The 25,167-nt window shown below is 39.7% G+C and overlaps 1 protein-coding gene and 1 pseudogene across 6 annotated transcripts in view; one reads left to right on the top strand and one right to left on the bottom strand.

Moving 5' to 3' along the window:
- The window catches only part of CUBN (cubilin), a 282,579-nt gene that overhangs the window by 174,827 nt on the left and 82,585 nt on the right, over positions 1-25,167 (bottom strand). For all 6 annotated transcript variants that reach the window (XM_061126294.1, XM_061126293.1, XM_061126296.1 and 3 more), the window contains 5 exons: positions 20,349-20,541; positions 18,875-19,035; positions 18,258-18,439; positions 17,191-17,347; positions 15,147-15,334 (listed from right to left, as the gene is read on the bottom strand). In XM_061126294.1, the coding sequence (XP_060982277.1) occupies positions 15,147-15,334; positions 17,191-17,347; positions 18,258-18,439; positions 18,875-19,035; positions 20,349-20,541 (881 nt within the window). The remainder of the gene's footprint in view (positions 1-15,146; positions 15,335-17,190; positions 17,348-18,257; positions 18,440-18,874; positions 19,036-20,348; positions 20,542-25,167) is intronic.
- On the top strand, positions 16,655-17,172 carry LOC133044707 (cytochrome c oxidase subunit 7A2, mitochondrial-like; annotated as a pseudogene).

Here is a 25,167-nt window from a genome sequence, read left to right on the forward strand (position 1 = left end):
TTAAAACCATATTTTGTCCCTAATGTTTCCTTTGTAAAATGATAACTAGGCTTTTGTTATTAATTAGACTAATTCTGTATTTTAAAAAAAGCATCCTTTCAGTTGTTCAGGGACTAAAGAGCTCTTACTAACATAAATTCTGATAGTCACTGATGGACCAATAAGCACCTAATTCCCTCCACAGTGGGATGTGAGATGCTTTGAAAGTCAAGTATGTTCTCCCCAGTGTGTACGATGAACATTTAGTTTCATGAACCACAGCCTTTCCTCTGCCAGCTATACTATTGTGAAGCATTCAACGTTTAAAAAAATTATTCTGCCTCCTAAGAGCCTCACCATCTGCTACAGATGGACTCAGAAACAGGGAGATAACTATAGTGCAACATGAAACCATAGAAGCTGGAGCTGGAAGGACCCAGAGCACAGCCACATACTCTTTTCCAATTGAGGGACGGGGAGAAAAGAAAGCTTGTTCAATAAGTAAGAAAGCTTGTTCAATAAACAAGTCCATGTAAGAACTGAAGGGTAAAGATGTCACTTTTGGACTTGCTTGGTGTTACAATAGTTAAGGGGCTTCCCAGGTAGCTTAGCTGGTTAAGAGTCTGCCTGCAATGCAGGAGACTCCGGTTCTATTCCTGGGTCGGGAAGATCCCCTGGAGAAGGGATAGGCTACCCACTCCAGTATTTTTGGGTTTCCCTGGTGACTCAGACGGCAAAGAATTCACCTGCAATGCAGGAGACCTGGGTTTGATCCCTGGGTTGGGAAGACCCCCTGGAGAAGGGAAAGGCAACCCATTCCAGTATTCTGGCCTGGAGAATCCCATGGACAGAGGAGCCTGGTGGGCTACAGTCCATGGGGTCACACAGAGTCAGACACGACTGAGCGACTAAGCACAGCACAGCGGCACAATTGCTAAGAATCCACCTGCCAATGCAGGGGACATCTGATCCCTGGTCTGGGACGATCCCACATGCACTGGGGCAACTAGCCCATATGCTGCAGCTCCTGAGCCTATGCACCTGGAGCCTTGCTCTACAACTGAAGCCACCGCAGTGAGAAGCCCACAGACTACAATGGCAAGTAGCCCCTGCTGGCTGCAAATAGCCCGCTTTCAGCAACAGAGACCCAGCACAGCCATTAATAAAAAATTTTTTAAAAATATGTCATTTTTGACAAAATTCTGAAATGTTGCAGGTGGAAAACTTTTCCCATTGTAAAAAGTAGTCAATCAGTGTAATTAGTCAAAATTCATAGCAACTCCTAACTTTTGGATTCAGCCTTCTGATCGACACCTTCTCCTCCATGCCATGTGCCTGCTGGATGGTGGAAGGGGCCTTACATGCATGCACTTGATGCCTGTGGTCTGAGGAGCAACATGAGCTGAGGACCACCGGGAAAGGAAGTGTGCAAAGAGCACTTTCAAGTTTTGAGCATCTAATGAAATTTTCACTGGCTTCCAGGTAGTGTGGAAATTATTGGTAGGGTTGATTATTATATATCCTGATCCTGTCCTTCATGTTTGAGAGGATAGTGAGAAGGAAAACACAATTTCTTTTGAATCTGAGAGCAAAGGCTGTCTTTTGAAGCCTAGTGTGTTTGCCTCATTAACGGCAGCAAAGTAATGCAATTACATGAAAATTCTTCATTGTGAGGGATGGTGAGAAATGATCAGCATTTTTTAAGGAAAGAGATTTTGGTCATACTGAGATAAACATCTCTCCTTTTAAATTTGTAATTTAAAAAATCACATTTTACTTGGGCAACCATGGAGTCTTCAAAGTCTTCTAAAATGCTTCTTGTTATACTTAATGACAGTACAAAGTATTTGGCTTAATTAACCAATGGATACACTTCATTCTAAACTCCTTTGACTCCAGATCCTGCTCTGTCCAATGCTAGATTCGTATCTGGTAGAGAGTCCTCAATTAAAATATTTCACACACTGTTTTCACTTTTTATGTGTGGTTTTGAATAGCGGTTGTCCTTAGAATTGAAATAGCTTATCTCTGAATTCTAAGCAACATGCCAGCCATCCTAGAAGCAAACTTCCTCTAACAGACAGTTCCAGGAAGCATGACTCATCTGCCCAGGAAGTGTTTAAGGAGATGCCATGATAATAGAGTCGGTGCAGACACGCTGCTGCTACCACATACCATCTCCTATACTTCTCTGCTTTTCTTTGGCCAGAAAAGGGATTTTAACTACCCTACTCAAACTACCCTACTCTTAGATTCAGATAACACCCAATCCCTGTGGCTTCGGGAGGAAATCTGAGAGGCCAGAGAAGGGAAGCCCTACTTTCAACATAGGGCCAATCTAAGCTAGTCACATTCAGAAGGCTGTTTTGGATACTGTAGCTTTTCATTTACCGCAAAATGTTTTAGAACAACAAATTATCCATAAAATTGGGTTTATGTTAAAAAAATAATAATATTTATTAGCACTTACTCTATGCTGAGTATCATTCTAAGTCCTTTCCATGTATTATCTGATTTTTGGGGGGCTCAATCACTTCAATCATGTCCGACTCTTTGTGACCTCATGGACTGTAGCCCCCCAGACTCCTCTGTCCATGGGATTCTCCAGACAAGAATACTGGAGTGGGTTACCATGCCCTACTCCAGGGAATCTTCCCAACCCAGGAATCGAACCCATTATCTCTGACATCTCCTACAGGCAGGTTCTTTACCCACTGAGCCAATCTTCATTTTTTAGTTTTTTTTTTTTTTTAACTCTTCTAGTTAAGTTTCCAAGCGTATTAAATGAGAGAATTGAGAAGCGATAATTGTCTAAGGTCATATGATTTTTAAAATTTATTCATTTATGGCGGTGCTGGATCTTTGTTGCTGCTCATAGGCTTTCTCTCTAGTTGTGGTGCTCAGGGGTCTCATTGTGGTAGCTCTTGTTGTGGAGCATGGGTTGTAGGTACACATGCCCAGCAGCTGTGGCTGACAGGCTTTAGTTGCTCTGAGCCATGTGGGATTTTCCAGGATAAGGGATCAAACCTGTGTCCCCTGCATCAGCAGGCAGATTCTCATCCACTGGACCATCAGGGAAGCCCCATGTATTACCTACTTTAAAATTCCAGCAGCCCTATAATGCAGATAGTATTGTTATCTCCATTTTAGAGCTCTGGAAACTGAGGTATAGAGAAGTAATTCAACATTTTGAAAGGCATCAACAACTCAAGAAGAACTGCTCTTGTTTCCTTCATTGGCAATTAGTTTTAAAAATAAGAATTGTTAAATTAAAAAAAAAAAACAGTAAAGTCCTTATTCTCTGTGATAACAGAGAGTAACAAAAATAATTTTTTAAGTTACAGTGATAACACCCAAAACTCCTGTTAGTCAATGGAATTGACATTTTCTTCATTATATTTCTTAATAGAGCTTGGAGTGAAATAAGTGGACCAAAATGTTGACTTTCTCATTTATCCTTTGTGAGAATTGTCAAAATGCATTAGTGAAGCAGGCTACAGACAGAAAACAAGAAAAAATTAAATGTCTTGAGAAATGAACCATTAATTATATCTCAGCTCCTAAAGAATTAAATGCTCTCTATTTAGGAATTTCTCTATACCTAACTGGACTTCCTAGGTGGTGCTAGTGGTAAAGAATCCACCCGTCAATGCAAGAGATATAAGAGACATGTGTTCAATCCTTAAGTCAGGAAAATCCCTTGCAGAAGGGAATGGCAACCCAGTCCAGCATTCTTGCCTGGGAAATCCCATAGACAGAGGAGTTTAGTGGGCTACAGTCCATGGGGTCACAAAGAGTTGGACACAACTGAAGTGAAATAGCTTGCATGCTGCACACTATACCTAACTAAAGTTAGGTATATTTGCTGAGGCAAATATGACACCTATTTAAGATGTCACCTATTTAACCTAACTAAGGTTAGGTATGTTTGATGAGGCTAATATGATATTATTTAAATGTTTACTATGTGCCTGTCTCTTTATATATAAAACTCTTTTATCCCATTTTACAGATGGGGAAAGTGAGCCACTTAGAAGTTAAATAATTTGCTCAATGTTTCCTGACTAGTTATGGGTGAAATCTGGGTTCAAACCCACGCAACTGGCTCCAGAGTCTATATTATACCAAACTGAACAGGTGTCAAGATGACTGGAGCCTGGGCACCTGCAACACATCCTCTACTGAGTAATAGATGAGTTACTAAATCTTAGTTTATTATTAGCATCCACAAGAGTCTGCAGATAGAAGAGGGCTGGCATGAGCTGTTCAAATTCCAGGGAACTCCCCAAGAACAACAGAAAGAGCAGAGATGGAGCTCTCTCCAACTGTGGTTTATCTTTAAACCAAAAAATTTGGTAACGGAGATCACTGTTTCTGAGACCTGTACAGAACCAGCTGTGTCTTCATGTGACGAGCAGTGATGCAAACACAGACATCTGTGGACACTCTGCTTATTAGCAAGGATGCAAATTCTTTAAAAGGATAAAAGAAATCAAAGTCCTCCCAAGAACTGGATGGTGGAGTAAGGGAACTTGGAAGAGAAAGAGAACAAACTCTGAACTCTGGAGCCAAACAGACCCAGGCTGTGTCTGAGAGAGAAGACCTTGGGAATGAGGAGCAGCCACTCATAACCAATGGGTCATGAGGAAGGGAGATGACATTTCCAAGAAATGGAGAAACAATACTCTGAAAGGTAGGAGGAAGGATCTGAATGGCCAAGCAGGAGTTACCTTCTCCGAGGAAGGAACATGGGGGAGGAATAATGAGCATTTCTGGAGAACTCAGATTGTTTTTATTTACTCTTATAACAACTTATAAGTAGGTGCAAGTATTCCTTCCATTTAATACATGAGGAAACCGAGGAAATGAGAGGATAAATTTTATGCCCAAGCGCAGAACTAGTGAGAAAGAGCCAAGCTTTGAACCAGGGGGGGACTCCAGAGCCTACAGTTCTCCTGTCTATAAATGACCACACTGACACCCAATTGCTAAACTATCCTGAAGATAAGCAATAACTATCATGAAGATGTCTATGAGAGTACTCGGCACAGAGTAGACACTGATTACTGTAATTCTTTTAAGTTTTTATTGGAGCATAGCTGATTTAAAATGTTGAGTTATGATTACTGCAATTCTCAAAAGAGACATCTTAGGTGTGAAGGAGAATTTCCTCATTTCTCATGAACTTGAACATTTTGCTTCTTTGTTAGAGAAGGAAATGGCAACCCACTCCAGTGTTCTTGCCTGAAGAATCCCAGGGATGGGGGAACCTGGTGGGCTGTGGTCTGTGGGGTCGCACAGAGTTGGACAAAACTAAAGCAACTTAGCAGCAGCAGCAACATGAGAATAAAAGTAGAAAGAAAAAACGAAAACATCTCTAGAATAATGTTTCCCTAAGAATGTTCTGTGAATTAGGAGTGGCCAATAGATGTTAATAAGAATTCTAGGCAAAGACAGAACGCTGCCTGTGGTGCCCCCAGAGGGCTTCTTCCTAGGGGAGGCACTGGCCTTTCGGGGTGGGGAGGGGAAAGGGGGAAGGGAGGATGGGGTGGAGGAAAGAGGGGGGAGGGGGCGGAGGTGGAGCTGGGGTGCCCTCGCCTGCAATGCCATCAGGCTGCATCCAGAAATCTTTCTTTTCCACGCTGTGTTACCACCCCCACTGGAGGCAGTGTTCACCCAGTTCTGCCAATTTCACCTATTTCACCTCCAGGTGCTCTCAAACCCTGTTAGATTCTCCCTCCAAGGCCCTGGCAGGAACCCACCGCTCCTCACCTGGACAGCAGCAATCCTCTTCCTGAACCTCCAGAGTTCCCCTTATCTCCCTCCCATTCATTCTCTGAGCCAGAGTCTTCCGAAGTGCCAATCCAGCTTGCTGTCTCTCTGCTCACACTCTGGAAAGATCTTTGCTACTCTTAGACGGCCACCAAAATTCTGCACATGCATGCAAGGGCTCTAACCTACAGGCCCCTGGCCCCCGGGAGCCTCACCCTCGGCCTCAGCCCCGCTCTGTCTTTCAGTTCTGACAGAGGTTCTTCTCAACCCCACTGGAGCCAGGCTCCTCGGAGCCTTCTTCCCAACTAAGCCTCAACCTTGGCCTTTATAAAGATTACAGAGACTCAGCACAAACAATTTCATCCACATATTCTTCTCAAATTAAAAGATTTAAACACTAACATAGTTTCTGACAGCTCAAGGTCACATCCTCCGGATGGCCCCAGCGCCCCGCTTAAGGAGCCTGCCTGAGATAGTTCAAGGCCACCTAAAGGGTTTACTATTTGTTCCAACCAATACCTGTTCCTGGCCCCTGACTACCCTTTTTTGGAGCACTTACTAAAAAGGGCTTATAATTATGAATCCTTCTCTTGTCCTTTTGAGATATGTATGTGTCTCCTACAACTCAGATCATCTTTCTTAAAATCTAAAACTCATTCTTGTGAAATGAAACCACCAGGAAGGACAGGGCCCTTGTTTCCCAGTCTCTGTGGGAAGCTGCTAACTGCTAAGTCACTTCAGTCGTGTCCGACTCTGTGCGACCCCATCCCTGGGATTCTCCAGGCAAGAACAGTGGAGTGGGTTGCCATTTCCTTCTCCAATGCATAAAAGTGAAAAATGAAAGTGAAGTCGCTCAGTCATGTCCGACTGTTGCGACCCCATGGACTGCAGACTACCAGGCTCCTCCGTCCATCGGATTTTCCAGGCAAGAGTACTGGAGTGGGGTGCCACTGCGTTCTCCGAGAATCCTTATTGCCGCCAGACACACACACAGTGGCTTCATCACACTCCCCTGTCCAACCCTCAGTAATTTCCCATTTCCCTGACTCTGCCTGAGGCCCCGCTGGTTCCCTTCCAACTCCCTCATTCTCCGTTTGAAACACCTGGTCATCTCTGTACAAGCTGAAGTTGAGTTCAGTTCATGCCGGACCTGCTTCCCTCTTGCAAGAGCTTATTACTGATTGAAACCTGTCCTTTCCACTTTAAAGTGTCTGGCTCTGTTTGCCTTTGACAGTTCCTCAACCACAACTTCCCTTGCTGAAGCCTCCAGCTCTGCAACACCTTGTCCATTTACTCTTCCTCAGGACTCCCGGATAATATCCCTGATAGCATTTAACACAACTTGTGACTAAATTTGTATACTGTTGCAAACTGACTAAGGGCTTCCCTGGTGGTTTAGTGGTAAAGAATCTGCCTGCCAATGCAAGAGACGCAGGTTCAATCCCTGGATTGGGAAAATCCTCTGAAGGAGAACGTCAGTATCCACTTCAGTATATTTTGCCTGGAGAATCCCATGACAGAAGAGCCTGGCGGGCTATAGTCCATGGGGTCTCAAAGAGGCAGACACGACTTAGCGACTAAACAACAATAGTAAAAATAAATTGATTAACATCTGTCTGCTCCATGAAAACAAGGAAAACTGATGCTTAAACAGTTTTATTTCCACAGCCTATGTGTCTAAAATATATTTGAGAGACTGAATGAATGTATAAATAAGTGACCAATGCATATTTAGGGCAGTAAAAGCCTGAGGAAGTACTACAGCAAAAACAGAACAAAACAGATTGTGTTGCATTGATTCAGAATTTCTCAAATTTATGAGAACATTGATCTCTTTATTTATAAGACATCCATCAACGTGTGTGACAGAGAGAGCTATGTGGCTTCCCCAAATGCAACTCCCCTTTGTCTGCATTCCTGAACCACTATATGGAAGGCAGAGGAGCACCTGAATTGGTCTCTAACGTGACTGAGAAGCAAACTTGTATTGTACTAAGCATCTGAGCATCTCTGAATTATCCTAAAACAGCTAGTATTCTTTTCTGTGCTCACTTGCTCCGTTGTCTTCAATTCTTTGTGACCCCATGGACTAGCCCACCAGGCTCCTCTGTCCATGGAATTTCCCAGGCAACAACACTGGAGCAAGTTACCATTTCCAGAGGATCTTCCTGACCCAGGGATTGAACCCATGTCTCCTGTGTCTCCTGCACTGACAGGCAGATTCTTTACCTCTGAACCACCTGGAAAGCCCACAGTATTCCTTAACTAATTATAATTACATCAGGCACGTGGGCCTGGTGCTGCGGAGTTGTAGTTACAGAAAGTACTGCTCAGGCTGCAAACCTGGACAACATGAGTGTAGGACTGGAAGGCTGAGGGACATCAGTGACGTTCTCAAGGATGCTTTTCATCAGCAGTGCACTATTTTGTCACTGCAAGGAGGACATGGAGGTGCAAAAAGCAATGATATAAACATCTCGGGAAGAAGATGACATCACAAAGAGGATTTGGCAAGGGATGAAGTGAATCTTATAAAGGCTACAGGGAAATACATTTGACAGAAGTCACTGACATAATTGAGAAGACCTGAAATGGACATAAGTGGAAAGGGAAGTCATTAGAAAGAATGTTGAAATGATGTAATGGAAGATGATAGTGGCAAAGGTGCCAAATAAAGAAGGTAGGGAGGAAGTTTAGAATCAGAATTCACACACTGTAAAGTGAATCTGACATTTTAATGTACTGAGATAAATATAATAGTATCAGTGAGCCTTAGTGAATCAAAGCATATAATGTATGCCTGACTCTGTACAGCTTTGGCTGTAGCAATGGAAAAGTAAGCCCTATTGAAAGAGAAACGCAGAGCAGCCCTTGAAGGGATATGCTAAGAAGACACCTATTATAATCCTTACGACTTCCCAGGAGAGAGCTTTGAAGTGAGGATGAAACGTGCTGGCGTGATGGAAGTGGGCTGCAGACAGTGGCCCCAGCTGCTAAACCGAGGCTAATGCAGGATTTGCTCTATTGGGATCCCTGGGGATTTTGACTGAGTGGGGCTGGGGTGGGGTCTGGGGTCTATGAATATATTTTTAAAACAAGTTACCTATATGATTCTGGAATGAAGCCAGATTTAGTAGCCAGTTATGAGGGCTTTATCCTCCACATCACCTTCTTCCTCAGTAGAAGGTTTTTTTTTTTTTTTTTTTTAACAAAAGAAAGATATCAACACTAGTGGAGCAAAAAGACACCAGGGATGGCAGAGGTCAGATGTCTATGTGGACATATCTCAGGTGTCTTGCTGTTTGCTGAATTCTTTATATTCTGTGCTCTGTCAGAGAGTGCTGAGTGAAAAGACGTGCTCTCCTGAACTAATCCTGACCAGCAGAGACGTGGTTGTGACTGTAGAAATGAACAAGCCATTAGGAGAGAGTGATCCATTTCCTCCGAGTCTGTGATGACATGTCAGTCATGGGCATGAGGCTTTAGGGAGAGAGATTCTGAAAGGAGATATGAGCACATGGACCAAAAAAATTTTTTTAATTAAAAAATTAATGAAAGAAAAAAGAAATTCAATAGAAAAAGGAAGAGAAATTCAAGAAAAAAAGACATACTCTAAAAAAAAATTAAACTCTGTCCACAAAGTCGAGTAATTTGGGGGTTGGGTGGGTAAGAAAAGGGAAACCCTCTGAAGAACTCAGTCTAAGAAAAAACTCACGGACCTACATGGTAGCTTTCTGACCATCCCATGAGCACACATACAAATTAGCTAAACTTTGGGATATGGCACAGTTGGGATATGGCACAGTTTTTTAAGCTATGATTGGGGCAAAACAAAGATGAAAATGTGAGCTGGACCAATGCTTAGAGAAGACAGTGTAACATGAAGAAGGTGAAGTAGAAAGACAACTCTTATGATTTTGAAACTGGGAGAAGAAACTGGGAGAAAATTTAGAGGATAAGACTGTCAATGCCTTTAAAAGAATTTTCCCATGCTTAAGTGCATTACACCATATAGTCCTGAGAGGTATGATCACTACAGAACAAACTGTGTAATCTTGCTCACTTCATGGGCATTTCAAACCACACTTCAGGGGAACTCCCTGGTGGTCCAGTGGCCAGGACTCCACACTTTCACTCTTGACAGCCCAGGGTCAATGCCTAGTTAAGGAACTAAGATCACACAAGCCGCAGGTCACAGCCAAAAAAGAGAACAAAAGGCTTTAGCACGCCAGCAGAACCCATGTATTTCCCTGCTGAAAGGTTTTGCCTCTGTCCACAGATGTGAACTATGAGCAACTCGGGCCAGAGGGCTAGACCTTGCTGCCCCTGGTCAGAGCTGGTCATACTGAACAGAGGGGCACTTATCCATTGACAGCTAGATCCACGCCTTGTTGCCAGACTCAAAGAGATGAGCACCAGTGACAGATGTAACCTGTCACCAGGGGAAAGTCTAGTTGTTTGTAAGCACCTGAGGTCCACCTGATTTTGCAGTGTTGTGGCTGGGGTACCCTTATTTAAGTTAAATCTGTGAAATTGCAGAAACTCAGAGGAAGCTTTTGAGATGAAAAATGAGACCACAGTCTATGTTCACAGCAAGAAACAAGGAAGTCAGAAGAAAGAAGAAGAAGGGAGTCACTCCTGAGCCTTCTTGGTCCCTGTCCTCTCCCAGCTTTTCAGTTGATCCCGTGTGTCATGAGGCTTCTTTTTCACTTTCCTAGGGTAAGAGCCATTCACAAACACTAGTCTTTTCCCCATGGGTCAGTTTGAGTATGTATCTACAACCAAGAGTATGAGGCAGAAGAGGGAACATAGGAGGGTGCCAGAAGTCAGAAGGGAAAATGTCTTAACTTCCAAAATGTGGGAAAGATTTATTTTGGAATCTCACAGATGAGTAAGATGGATGGTAATTTGGGGGAAAATTCTACATTGGTCCCTGAACATAAGTTGTCAGTATGAAGCAAAGATATAATAAATGATCACTGCTTCCCTAAGCAAAGGTCACGTTAAATAGCATGAATTTCTCTTGGTGACACGGTCACTGAAGTGATCAACTTGGGAGTTCTATGGAAACTCCCTCGTGTCACCTCTGAGAGTGATAATTCTGAAACAGAACACACGCGGAGCGTGTGTGGTGTTGTGGCTTGGGGCATTGGCCTGGAGCCACAGTGCCTGGTGGAAAGCCTGGCTCTGGTAATATAATCTATGTGACTGTGGACAACCTGCCTTTGTCTCAGTTTCCTCACCTGTCAAATGAGATAACAATATTTCCTACATCACACTGTTGCTGCAAGAATTATCTAGTAAGTAATGCGTTTGACAAATACAAGCTGTTATTATTACCAAGTTGTTTGAATGGTGCTTTCCCAAAAAGTGTTCAATAACAGAAGCGTTTTAACCCAAGAAACCTATCATTTTAGAATACTTGAAACAGGAAGCATCTTTCTGATATTTTATCAAATATTTTTTAAGAAGTCACAGGCCAATGAGTCTACATGCAAATAAATAATGCTCTAAAGACCAGAGGATTTAGAGGAATCATCCTGAGATGAAATTCTGAGGCAAAATAGTCCAGTATACCTTACTAGAAATAATATCCTGTTTGGCTATGAAGTCATTGCCTTTCATGTAAAAATGACCTGGAGACCATAAGTGTTTAATATCATCTAACACCACGACGTGGCTAACAACAAACCTATTCAACCTCAGCCTACAACACTAGAACACACAAACCAGATAATACAGTCCAACACCAAGTTAGTAGGAGAACTGACTCCAATCCTGGACCACATTTGGAGAGACAGTGACATACCAGAGGGCACTAAGAGGAGGGGATCCCGTGAGAGCTGACCTTTCTGGACCCTTGAGAGCATCCCTCCTTGCTTATCACTGTCACCTTCTGTCCTAGGCCCTTCCCTCAGCTTCCACGACACAAAAACCTCTTGGTTTTCCTCCATCCTTGGCTCCCCACCCACAGGCTCCCAGAACCAGCACAGGCACTGGATTTCCTGTACATTTCTGTGCTGATTTTTCCCAAATCCATTACTTTTGTTTGTATTTTCAATACTGATTTGAAAAATTTCTTCTTCCAGATACAGTCTCAGCCTCAAAATAAAAACGAAAAAGCGAAACCAAGTAATAAAACACAAAAAGAATCCTAAGATTGACTTCCTAAAACTGCAGGGGCAACACAGCCTTACTCCTTTAAGCAAATGACCCTTCCTCCCACTAAGTATTTTATTTCCAAATCTGAATCCTTTCATTTCACCCAGAGGACAAAGGAATAGAGGATGGATTTGTTTTCCAGTGGGATCTTTACCAACCCACACGTCTCAGCAAGGCTGGGCACAGTGTCCGACCAGCACCTAATCAAGTCCTTGCATAGTTTCAGTTCTGTTAATTGAAAATAACTCAATTCTGGCTGCAGTCACAGCCACTCACTTTGAACTTGGCTAAGTCACTTGAAAAAACCCTTGAACTAGAAGTTATAAAATAATGGAAGCTAGTTTTCTATGTTTGTGGCTTTTCTCTCCATTAATGATCATTTGTGCTTTTAGAATTTCCATCATAAACCAGCCATTGTAGTGATTGCTTTGGTCTTGCCCCTTGGCTTACAGAAATGGAAAACATCTCCTCCCTCGGGCAACAGTGTCATTCTTTGGAAGGCTTAGCTGAACTTCTGGTTCTCATTCTGTATTTTTGTGGCTTTCACCATCAATGTTGCACAAGATACATGGCCGGTCTGTAACATCATCTGTGGAGCGGCTCTGCTGTTGTTGGAACAAGTTTTCTAACACCTCCAAAAATTATCCGATGGGCCTTTTTGTTACCATTTCACCCTCAAGTAAGTCCAAAGAGGTGGAGTCTGGTCCCTGGAAAGGTTTCATCTCATTTGCTCCCACTCTTTCTGCCAAAGCTGTCCTTAAAGCCCAGTTCAAAAACTTCCTGTTCGCCCCGCTCTCTGCATTGTGCTTTTATCAAATAAGGCGCCCAGCAGATTGGTAAACATGCAATACTATGCACACCCATGAATTCTATTTTGGTATGTGCTTAAAGTGGTGGAATTGTAGTGAATGTGTAGAGATTACACAAAAAGGCCAGTTTGGAATTCAGTTCTTTCTTATAGCTTATCTTTCAGCTGATGCTAAAATATGGCTGTGATGTTCAGTTTAACCTGAACTTACTGAACTCCCATAAGACCCCAATTCTATAATCAGGGCCTGGGTTACAAAGTTAGCTGGAGACAGTTCTCACCTTCAAAAAGCTTACAGTCCAGTAGGGCATGTGGGCACAATCACACATGGTAAAAATATGATATGACAAACTGCTGTGTCTGTGGTATGAACAAGTGACTTTGAAAGAAGCTTGTATTTTTTCCTAAAGAATGAAAAAAATCTCACCATGTGAAGAAAAGAAGGTGATCACTCCAGGTAAATGGAATGAGACAAATATGCCATTGTCAAGCTTGTAAAGACCATCTAAGCACTAGATCACAAAAGTAAAGTGAAGTGAAAATCACTGAGTCATGTCTGACTCTTTGCAACCCCATGGACTGTAGCCTGCCAGGCTCCTCTGTCCACGGAATTCTCTAGGTAAGAGTACTGGAGTGTGTAGCTGTTCCCTTCTCCAGGAGATCTTCCCAACCCAGGGATTGAACCCAGGTCTCCCATACCACAGGTGGATTCTTTACCATCTGAGCCACCAGGGAATCCTAAGAATACTGGAGTGGATAGCCTATCCCTTCTCCAGCAAATCTTCCTGACCCAGGAATCAAACTAGGGTCTCCTGCATTGCAGGTAGATTCTTTACCAGCTGAGCTACCAGGGAAGCCCACAGATCGAGGAAAGGGGATTTTAAAATTTCTGTCAAGTTTGTGCTTTTTTAATGTTTGTTTCATGTTGTCTTATGTTTTCTTTGACTACTAGTAAATATAACTTTCTTATGGGTAAACACTATGGTTATTAATTCTCTAATACTGAGCTTTTCTAAATACAAAGCAAGATTTTTTTTAACCCCCAAAAATATCCTTCAAAGGCAAGGAATCCATATATTAATATCTAGCACCTCACAAAGTCTCTCAAAGTATAGGAAGCTTTCTCTGCTTTGCTTTGAAAAACAAAAGTGCTATTTGGAAAAGATACGATAATCTCAAATGACCTCCATCAATGCTAGCTTTTTTTTATTAAAGAATTGCTTAAAAAGAGGGTTAAAACACTTTTACAAAGATAAAGGCTTTTTCTGTGATTCCCACCGCCCAACCGCCCCCCCTGCCCCACCTCCCCGGGACTATGTCCTGAAAGTTACACACACTGGATGGTGAAAGTCTTTGCAAGCAAGACTTCCAAAAATCACTGTGCATCTTAAAGAGAACGACACTCAATTATTAAGTTGTGGATAGAAGGGATACAAGAAATGTCTTAATGTTATCAGAGTGGGGACTGGCCTCTTAGAAAAGATCTCTAGTGAAAACATTATATGTGGATTAGAAGTATCATATGCTAGCATGGAGATGGAGATAAAGATGATGTGTTAAGTGACTCAAAAGTGATTTTATTAATGATGAAAACTAGATGTCAAAATATATGTAAACAGTCTGAGTAAAATTGTTTTATGAAAGTGGAAACTAACACCCTAAATTAATATAATGGCTTATAAAATATATAATTTTATATATGGTTATATAATTACATTAATAAAGTAAGATAAGTAACCACCTAACTTTTCAATCTATACTTCCACAAAGTTGCATATTCAAATCAGTAAAAAAGCTTTGGTAAATAAAATATCTTATCATAAAAGTAGCAGGTTACCTTCTATTTGGAGGTACCTAATTTTCCAGCAACTTTCATTGCATAGCATTGTATACAGAAAGTTCAATAAATGCTACTTGTGGTCATTATTATAACAAATAGAAACTTCCATTTTACAAAGAGAAAAAATAACTGAAATGAACTCAGGTTTAAAAATAAAACACAAGAATCAAAATCATGATTCCCAGTATCAGCTTAATTAGGTATTAAAGTCAAGGTATTTAAATACTTTCTGATATCTCTTTATAAATAAGAACAAACAAAAAATAACCAACAAAAACCAGAAGTTGTTCTTGTACTTGTGCATTATTTAGGTAAGATGAGGTTACTCAGTCCAGAAGTTACACTGAAACCTTAAAACACAGAGAGTTACTTGTGTATATAATTTAATGGATTAAATACCCTTATTATTAAGATGATGCAATGAAATAGACATGAAACACATCTGTTCAAATAACCATGTATAGTTAGCGTATTACAGACATATAGGACATGGTGAATGGTTTGGTTCTGCAAAGCATGGTAACTTACCTTGGCTTGCTAACTTGAACAGAAAATGCAGTGATTATTTAGCTTCAGAATACATACCTCTAAATAGTCAGTGGAGCAGTTTGTGTAATATTCCAATTCAAATGCTAAAAATGTATAATTCACAGTGTTTCCAGTTGTTGCTTGGATGGTCCAGTTGCAACGCTGGTTGACAGGATAGGGATTTGGATAATGTATACTCTCTAAGATGCCATAGGTTTGATTCACAGTCACCACGTTATCACATGCTGGGAAAAATAACAATGACTGTTAACCACTATCATACGTATCATAATTGCCCCAAGATGTGTGTGATTTTTCTATTGGAAAACATCTATGTTAAAAAGAAACATATATATGTGTGTACACAAACACACACACGCACACACATAAATACACATAAATGCATACATACACAGGTAGTTGGTGCAGCATTTTTATATGGAAATGGTCTCCATTTAGAACAAATGTGAAATAATATTTAAATGAATTCTTAAACTTTAAAGTGTCATGAAAATTGCCTGTGTTAAAATTGGCATCATGTTCCTATGAATTGGTGCAGAGCAGAATAGCGTAGCCTGACTCACACATCAGTCTAATTTGTTTGTTTAGAAAAGTGTATTAAACATTTTATGCTTCTGTTTTTCTAACTTTAGCGTTTGGAAGAGACAGAAAGCTTGACCTTTAAATTCAACAGTTTAGAAACACAAAGTCCTATGTGAGTGCTAAAAATTATTAACAACATGGCTTTGTTCAACATTCAAAAGTCAGCATGAAATTCATAATAAAGACTCTTTTATTCCTCTAGTTAGTCATCAGGAAGATTCAATTGAATAGAAGCAATGTAAAAGATTTGAAGAAGAAATGAAAACATTAAATTTTGGAGAAAAAGTCTTCAATCCGATGGTGGCATTTTCTTTAGCTGAGTTTTCAACACAACCATACTAGGCACTTCTATGTATGGCTAATCTTGGGAGCCACTGCCAAATTCCACCAAACTTAATGACTTGAATGAGGCCTAGGCATGCCTTTTCTCCAGTCTTTTTCATACTGTATGATGTGTAATAAAAGAGAATGGGAAAATAAATATATTGAAAAATTGTCTCTAAAAATGTGGTTTGTAGATGCATTTCTCCTACATTGCTTCTTGACAGGTGACTGGGACACCATTTGTAAGTCATTGAGGTCTACAGTTTCCCTCAATAAAATTTAACTACCTTTTGAGACAGATGACAAAAACAAAAGGGTTGGATAACTACGTATAATGGAATAATGTCCCAATTAGAAGACTGCCATGTTTAACTCAAATGAAAACCCATTAACTGCTAACCAGTTACACCAATCTTTAAATTGTGACTATCTAAATTGTGACTGTCTCAGCAAATTCTTCTTCCAGGTTTCTGAACTTACCACATGTGTTAGTTACATGACATTATACACAATGTGTAAGCATTTCTCCATCAAACAGAGTTAAATTTTTTCATAAGGAGCTAAGATTTATTCATTTGCTCACACTAACGAGTTACACTTCTTTCAATTTGCTTCATTCAAGAGACTGAAGAGAAGGTAGTTCCGGTTCCGGCATGTGGAGTTCAGGCGTTGCTGGTGGTCAGTTGCTGCGGTTGGTGGGCAGTAACCGAGCCAAGATGCTGCGGAATCTTCTGGCTCTCCGTCAGATTGCTAAGAGGACCATAAGTACTGCTTCACCAGGCAGTTTGAAAATAAGGTTCCAGAGAAACAAAAGCTGTTTCAGGAGGATAATGGAATTCCAGTGCATCTAAAGGGTGGGCTAGCTGATGCCCTCCTGTACAGAGCCACCATGATTCTTACAGTTGGTGGGACGGCATATGCCATGTATGAACTGGCTGTGGCTTCATTTCCGAAAAGGCAGGATTGACTTCAGTTTATCCTCCCGGCCATCAGTTGGTTTAATTCCATTCGTCTCTCTGTGGACCAGTAATCTGATACATAACTGAGTTCTTTGAGGATCAATATTTATTGACTTGTACTAGCTGCCACCAATAAAGCAGTCTTTACCATGACAAAAAAAAGAGAGAGACTGAAGACCCACTACAGTCACTGAGCAACCAGTATACACACTTACTCTGCTGGTATTTAACCAGGAAGCCACCTCCTTGCTGGCCTTCATCTGTTCTCAGTTTTAAAGACATGCTGTCTCCACTGGAACGGATGACAGGTGGTATATCATTTCCACAAAGCTGAGTTAGCAGATGAGAGCTGGTACTTGACCCATCATATACCTTTAAGAAAACATTTTATTGTTTGTTTGTTTGTTTTTTGGTCATGCCACAAGGCATGCAAGATCTTAGCTCCCTGACCAGGGATCAAACTTGTGCCCCCTGCAATGGAAGTGCAGAGTCTTAATCACTACACCACCAAGGAAGTTCCAAGAAAATATTTTAAATGTCAGATGATTATGGCTGTAAACATTATCTAAATGACTCTGCAATTCTTGAGAAGTGGGGAAGAAATACAAAATGATATAACAAAAGAAGAGCCCTGAATCAAAATATCTTGTAAAATTGTATTTAAATGTCTATAAACTTGAGCTATGTACTCAAGCTGTGGCTATGTATAGGAGTAAGGGAGAGAACCTAGCCTGATTGAAAATAAAGGATTATTACATGTTTTGGAGACCATAGCTATTATCAGTAGTCTACCTTGCTTTTTTATTTCATAGTTTATCATTTATGACACTTTAACACATTTTTTATTTAGATGGTTATTTAATGGAGACAGTGACTTACTGGTACTGTAAATAGCCCTACTTTATTGACTTCAGTTTTCTTTAATTCAACCTCTGATACAGTCCTCTAGATTGTTAGTTTTCAATACATATATAGAAATCATGTAGATAATAACTATGATAAATCTCATAACCCCTTTCAGGAGATTTTTAACCATATCTTAACAGTCTATATTCAATATATTTTAAAGACTTAGTGTACCAAGTCATTCGTTAACATATGCTGTACTTAGAAAGGTATTTTCATCAAATTTTCTTTTAATATTTTATTTTGTTTAAATTTTTAATGTGGATATTGTTTAAATGTTCCCTTTTCCTGAATCTCAGAAATAAAGAAATGATGCATCGATGTGTACCGGACAAGATGGGAGCAGTGAAAGCTACAAGTGAAACTTCATACATACAGCCAGATAGTCTTGACTACAGTTTGGATGATACTCCAAATGGAAGTCTTCAAACTCCAGCAGGAACGGGCTGCCGTGGCTGGCCTTCAGCTGCCAGAAGCACTCGGAGCTGTGGTAGTAGGGCATCGGGTAGTTGGGGGACGTGAACGTGCCGGTGGACGTGGTGAGATTGCCCCCACAGCCTGCGGGAGAAAGATGGGATAACACACAGTCTTTTTTTTCTGTAAAACTGAATTCTCTTGTCTATATCAAACTGGTGCTACCGTCACTCCCCTTAAAAACCAAGCTGCAAAATAACCCTGCACCACCAAACACTAGTTGGCCTAAAATTTCAATTCACATCAATGTACTTTCCTTTTCCCAACCAAGATGACCAGCTTGATGAACTATACCAGGGAATGTGACATTTTCCCTTACTATGTCCTTCAAAAATAAAAACAAAAACAAAACAGCTAAGGTTAATTCAGAAATATTCACAATGTTGAAGTTTATGACAAATAGTACTGACAAAATACAGCTAGGAAAAAAAAAAAAAACAGGTGAGAGCACAGCGATCCAAGAATGAAAAATCCAATCAGGTTGGACTCTCCAGTAAAGGACACGTCTGAGCCACTTACCTGTTAAGGACCCATCCCAGTAAGCCGAGAATCCAGGCCCAGAGCCAAAGAAGTCACTCTTAAATTTTAACCACAACTTGTTACTATGGGAGATGATTCTTGGAGGTGAATTTGAGCCACAGTATTGCCCCAGGAGTGGTGAACTTTCATAGCCTCCATTCCTGTGACAAAATATAGGTGTGATCATTTATTAGGTTATTAGATTATAACATAAACATTTAACACTAATTAACTTTGAGATCAAAAACAGACCCATTTGTTAGTCAACCTCTCTCAAAAATATTCTAATAACAATGGCAAGTTTTCAGTTTTTCACTGTATTAAATAGCATGCGAATAGCAATATAGAATCAACATCATTTATTGTTGACATGACATTTTATATAACCAATTACATATGGAGAAAAAGTACTTAATCTTCTCCCTTTCAAATAAAGCATCTGGCAAATGTGTCATAGAACAAAAGATAAAGAAACAAAAATTATTAACAATATAAACAAATGTGGCTTAATTTTACAGAGAAACTTGAATGTTTTTCTAATTTGAAAGTTTTTAAAATGTAATATGTTTGACATAGTTATGCATAGTTTTAAAAATACTTCCTTCCTTAAGAACTTCTGGGGTCTTAAATCTAGTTTACTATCTATAGTTCATAATCTGTATTTTCCAAGCCTAAAAAAAAAGATTCATTCACCAATGATTGATGATAATTAAGAAAATCATCTTATTTTAGCATTATATGGTGGTGGTGTTCAATCGCTAAGTCACGTCTGACTCTTTGCATCCCCGTGAACTGCAGCATGCCGGGCTTCCCTGTCCTTCACTATGTCTGCTCAAACTCATGTGCACTGAGTTGGGGATGCCATTCAAACATCTCATCCTCTGTCACCCCCTTTTCCTCCTGCCGTCAGTCTTTCCCAGAATCAGAGAATTGTGATTTATTGTTTAAGTAGCTTACTTTACATCAGAGAACTAAATTTATTATAAAATAGTATAAGATTCTAGCCTTTTGAAATGCCAAATAAAAACTTTAACACAGATGTGCAACAAATTATTAGTCTAATTTAACTCAATGCAACAATTTGGAAATCCCATGGACACAGAAGCTTGGTAGGCTATAGTCCATGGGGTCGCAAAAGAGTCGAACATGACTTAGCAAGTAAAAAACTATAACGATCTGGTGAGATATTAATATATACCTTAACTCACCTTTACTGCAAATATAACTTAAAAACCCATTCTTTCAAAGCACTAAAGAATTAAAGAAAAAAGCCTTGCACTGAAATTCACAAGCCTTTCTGTTTTCCTACTGTTAAGTCAGGTTCCAAATGACAAACTTTATATCTTGTAAGAAAGAGCAAAAAAAGGAACTTCACAGAAAGTTTTCTATATTTTTTTTCTTATCCTTTCCAAGAAAAATTAAAAGTGAAAATAAATAAGAGAAAACAAGATTATGATGAAATGAAAGTGCTTACCTGATTTCCACATAATCTGCTACACATGTATTACCAATGGCCTCCTCCAAGGAGAAGTTTGTGAAGTGTAATGCAATCTGTTGGCCGCTTTCCACTGTGATCCTATAAATGCATTCCAAGTTGTTGGGGTAAAAACGGGGGAAGTTTGGAGAAGTGAAAGTCCCAGATTCTTCTGTATAGTCATTTAAGCATGCTGTAAAAAGAAGCAGATCCCAAAAGGAAAAATAATTTACAAGACAATACATTTATAAGACATTTAGTTATATACACTTCATTAATTTATGCTAATATATTTGATTTTCAATATGCCATTCTGGGATGTTCAAAGAATGACTTCCTTTCAAAACAAAGTTTTCAAAATCTCAAAGGCAAAATCAATTACTAATAGTAAACCTAAGCTATATGGTGGAAGTAGTTACATATAATCACAACTTTTTGGTTCTTGGAAGTACTTTAATTTTTTCTAATCTGTGCAAATTATCATAAACATTAAAAACAAGGCTTACCTACAGAAATCACAGGGGAAGGCTTAGTGATAATTCAGTTCTCTCAAACTTTCTTTCAAAATGGTTTTTGTCAAAGCATGCATTCATGAGAAATGACAAAGCTGGTACTCAGCCACATGGGGATGAATAGGAGATGAGACCCAGGGATGGGAATGACCTTGAATCAATGCCCAGTTCAGATACCAGCAAGCTGTACAACCTTAGGCAAGTTGCTTCACCATTCTAAGCCTTATCTTGAAAATGGAGATGTAACTATTTTTGAGTATACACCCAAGGGTCAGAGATAATACAATTAAAGGACTTGAACATGGTATTGTTCATGCTTTATTGACTATGCCAAAGCCTTTGACTGTGTGGATCACAATAAACTGTGGAAAATTCTTAGAGAGATAGGAATACCAGACCACCTGACCTACCTGCTGAGAAATCTGTATGCAGGTCAAGAAGCAACAGTTAGAACTGGACATGGAACAACAGACTGGTTCCAAATAGGAAAAGGAGTACGTCAAGGCTGTACATTGTCACCCTGCTTATTTAACTTATATGCAGAGTACATCATGAGAAACGCTGGGCTGGAGGAAGCACAAGCTGGAATCAAGCTTGCCGGGAGAAATATCAATAACCTCAGATATGCAGATGATACCACCCTTATGGCAGAAAGTGAAGAACTAAAGAGCCTCTTGATGAAAGTTAGAGAAGAGTGAAAAAGTTGGCTTAAAGCTCAACATTCAGAAAACAAAGATCATGGCATCTGGTCCCATCACTTCATGGCAAATAGATGGGGAAACAGTGAGAGAGTTTATTTTGGGGGGGCTCCAAAATCACTGCAGATGGTGACTACAGCCATGAAATTAAAAGATGGTTGCTCCTTGGAAGAAAAGTTATGACCAACCTAGACAGCATATTAAAAAGCAGAGACGTTACTTTGCCAACAAAGATCCATTTAGTCAAGGCTATAGTTTTTCCAGTGGTCATGTATGGATGTGAGAGTTGTACTCTAAAGAAAGCTGAGCACTGAAGAATTGATCCTTTTGAACTGTGGTGTTGGAGAAAACTCTTGAGAGTCCCTTGGACTGCAAGGAGATCCAACCAGTCCATCCTAAAGGAGATTAGTCCTGAGTGTTCATTGGAAGGACTGATGTTGAAGCTGAAACTCCAATACTTTGGCCACCTGATATGAAGAACTGACTCATTTGGAAAGACCCTGATGCTTGGAAAGATTGAAGGCAGGAGGAGAAGGGGATGACAGAGGATGAGATGGTTGGATGGCATCACTGACTCCATGGACATGTGTCTGAGTAGACTCTGAGAGTTGGTGATGAACAGGGAGACCTGGTATGCTGCAGTCCATGGAGTCACAAAGAGTCAGACATGACTGAGCGACAACTGAACTGAACTGAACTGAACATACTATGTGCTCAGTAAATGATAGTGATCATGACTACACTCTAAAATGGAACAGAGAAGTGTAAGAAAGGCAGAGCATAAATACGAGGAATAAATGAGATCATTCATATAAACATTTTAGATAGGATAATTTTATTTCCTAAATAACTACTAACTTTTCTACTTTACCACTTTCAATTTGATCTATTCATCTCTTTCTTCATGCTCTCTAGTCACTGACCAACCCACTGAATCTCCTATGCCCTCCAAGTCTGAGACATTTCCAAAAGAAAATCTGGTTTCAATATATTTTCAACTGTATCTGGTAATAACACAAATCTAGGATCCCAGAGTAGACACGAGTCCCTGATGGGCAGGTTTTGGAGGAGAATAAACTATTACACTTTATGATGAATAAAAAAAGAAAATGAGGGTAGTTAGGTGTGCTGTTTTCCGAAGTTGCTGCTGTATAACCATACTCAGAAAAGAAAAAAGGAATCACTGGCACAGAGATGCACAGAAAACATTACGGGTTCTCCTATCATGTACAGCCCTCAGAATAACAGGCATTTACCACATAGTTCATTTATCACATAGTACCATGGACTTCCCTGTAGCTCAGATGGTAAAGAACCTGCCTGCAATGCAGGAGACCAGGGTTTGATCCCTGGGTTGGGAAGTCCCTCTGGAGAAGGGAATGGCAACCCACTCCAGTATTCTTGCCTGGAGAATTCCATGGACAGAGAAGCCTGGCGGGCTACAGTTCACGGGGTCACGAAGAGTTGGACACAACTGAGTGACTAACATCCATACCACATAGTTGGTTATCTGATTTTAAACAGCAAGTAATCAAGACTTAATTTACTTCAGGGATGAATGTTACATACTTTTCTATAGTCTGCCAAGATGTCTCTTCAAGGGCCAAAGAATAATGAAAGGAAGAAAAGGAAGGAAGGTCCAAAGAAAGGGAGGGAGGGAAAAGGGGAAGGAAGAGGGAAGAAGGGAAGGAGGAGGGAATAGGCAGAGATAAAGCAGGGGAAAGCAGGAGTAGGGCTGTGTGTGAAGAGGTGGTATATTAAGTATTCCAGACCCAGTAAGGAGTATGACTAAGATAAAAGTTCATGGACCAAATGAACATTAAATACAGGCTGTGAAACAGTCTCCTTGAGCTGATGAACTTACAGACTGACCACAGACTCACTGACCACATTCAGATAGCTTAAAGAATTTAATTCAGAATTCATATTGCTAGGCCTTGAGAAAACACAAAAAGAGATATCATTAAAAAGCCAAATAAGGACATAAAATGGAATACTAAAAATATTCTGTAAACCAAAGAGAAGACAGGAAAGTAGCAACAGAAGAAGGGCATCTATGAAAAACTCAAACTTAACATCACACTTGGGTAGTAAAGGACTAAGTGCTTTCCTGTGAAAATAAATAGCAAGGCCAGTAGGTCCAATCTCACTCTTTCTATTCAATGTTACAGAAGGTCCCAGTTATGGCAAAAGGCAAAGAGAGAGAGACAGACAAACAGATAATGAAAAGGAAAAAATAAAACTGTCCCTACAGATATGATCAATTGCCTATAAAATTGCCTTAGTAAAATACACTAAGAAATCTACTAAAAGATACTGGAACTAATAACTGAGTTTAATAAGGTTATAGGATACAAGATAATTATTCAAAAATCAATGTAATTTTCAGATACTATTCAAATAACTGGAAAATAAAATTTTAAATACCATTTTCAACTGCATAAAAAGCATAAAGCACTTGACAGAAAATTTAATGGGAAGAAACAAAAATTCTACAGTGAAAACTTTAAAACATAGCTGAAATATTTCAAAAGATTTGAATAAATAGAGAAGTAAATGTGATAATGGATTGGAAGACTCATTGTAAGATGTCCTTTGTCCTAAGATTCATCTATATACTCAATCCAATCTTAATCAAATTCCCAACAAGTTTGTATTTTTTTTTTGCTTCAGTTCAAATTGAAAAGATAATTCTAAAATTGTATATGGAAGTATAAAAAGCCTAGGATAACCAAAACAATTTTGAAAAATCTGGATGATTTACACTTCTCGATCTTAAGATAAAGTATACAACTACATAATATTAAGTAATAGAGTCTATTGTCATAGGGAAAGATACATAGATCAATGGAATAGAACAGCCATTCCAGAAGCTGACGCAAAGATACAGGGGCAATTAATTTTCAACAACAAAGACAATTCAGTGCAAAAAGGACATTCTTTTCAACAAATAGTGCTTGAATGATTAAATATCACTTGCTAAGCAAACAAACAACCTTGAATACATAACTCACATTACATAGGAAAATTAACTCAAAATGGATCATAAACATAAATGTAAAAGCCTCACACCAAAAAACTTGCAGAGGAATGCACAGAAAATCCTCACAACTTTAGTAGACATAGATTTCTTAAGCAACATAAAAAGAAAAAAAGAAAGAAACGCTAGCCATGAAGGGAAAAAAGGACATATTAGGCTAGTGCTCTTCAAACAATACCATTAAGGAAAAGAGAAAGGGCCAGCTGCACACAGTGGGAGATGATATGCACCATACATTTATCTGACAAAAGACATAACTGCATGTGGAATATATAACATATGACAATAGTAAACAAAAATGAACAAGATGATTTCAATGGACACTTCATAAAAGAAATATATTGTCAATAAGCATGTAAAAAAGTACTCAGTCCTAGAAGTCATCAGAGACATGTAAATTAAAATAATAATGAGACACAACTATTGGTGGCTAAAATGAAAACATTGGCAATACCAAGGATCAACAAAAATGTGGAGAAAGTAGGATTCTCTTTCATTGCAGATGGGAACATAAAATGATATAACCACTTAGGAAAAATAGCTGGCAATTTCTCATAAAATTAAACACA

Source organism: Dama dama, chromosome 23, assembly GCF_033118175.1.
Source record: "Dama dama isolate Ldn47 chromosome 23, ASM3311817v1, whole genome shotgun sequence".
Taxonomy (NCBI): domain Eukaryota; kingdom Metazoa; phylum Chordata; class Mammalia; order Artiodactyla; family Cervidae; genus Dama; species Dama dama.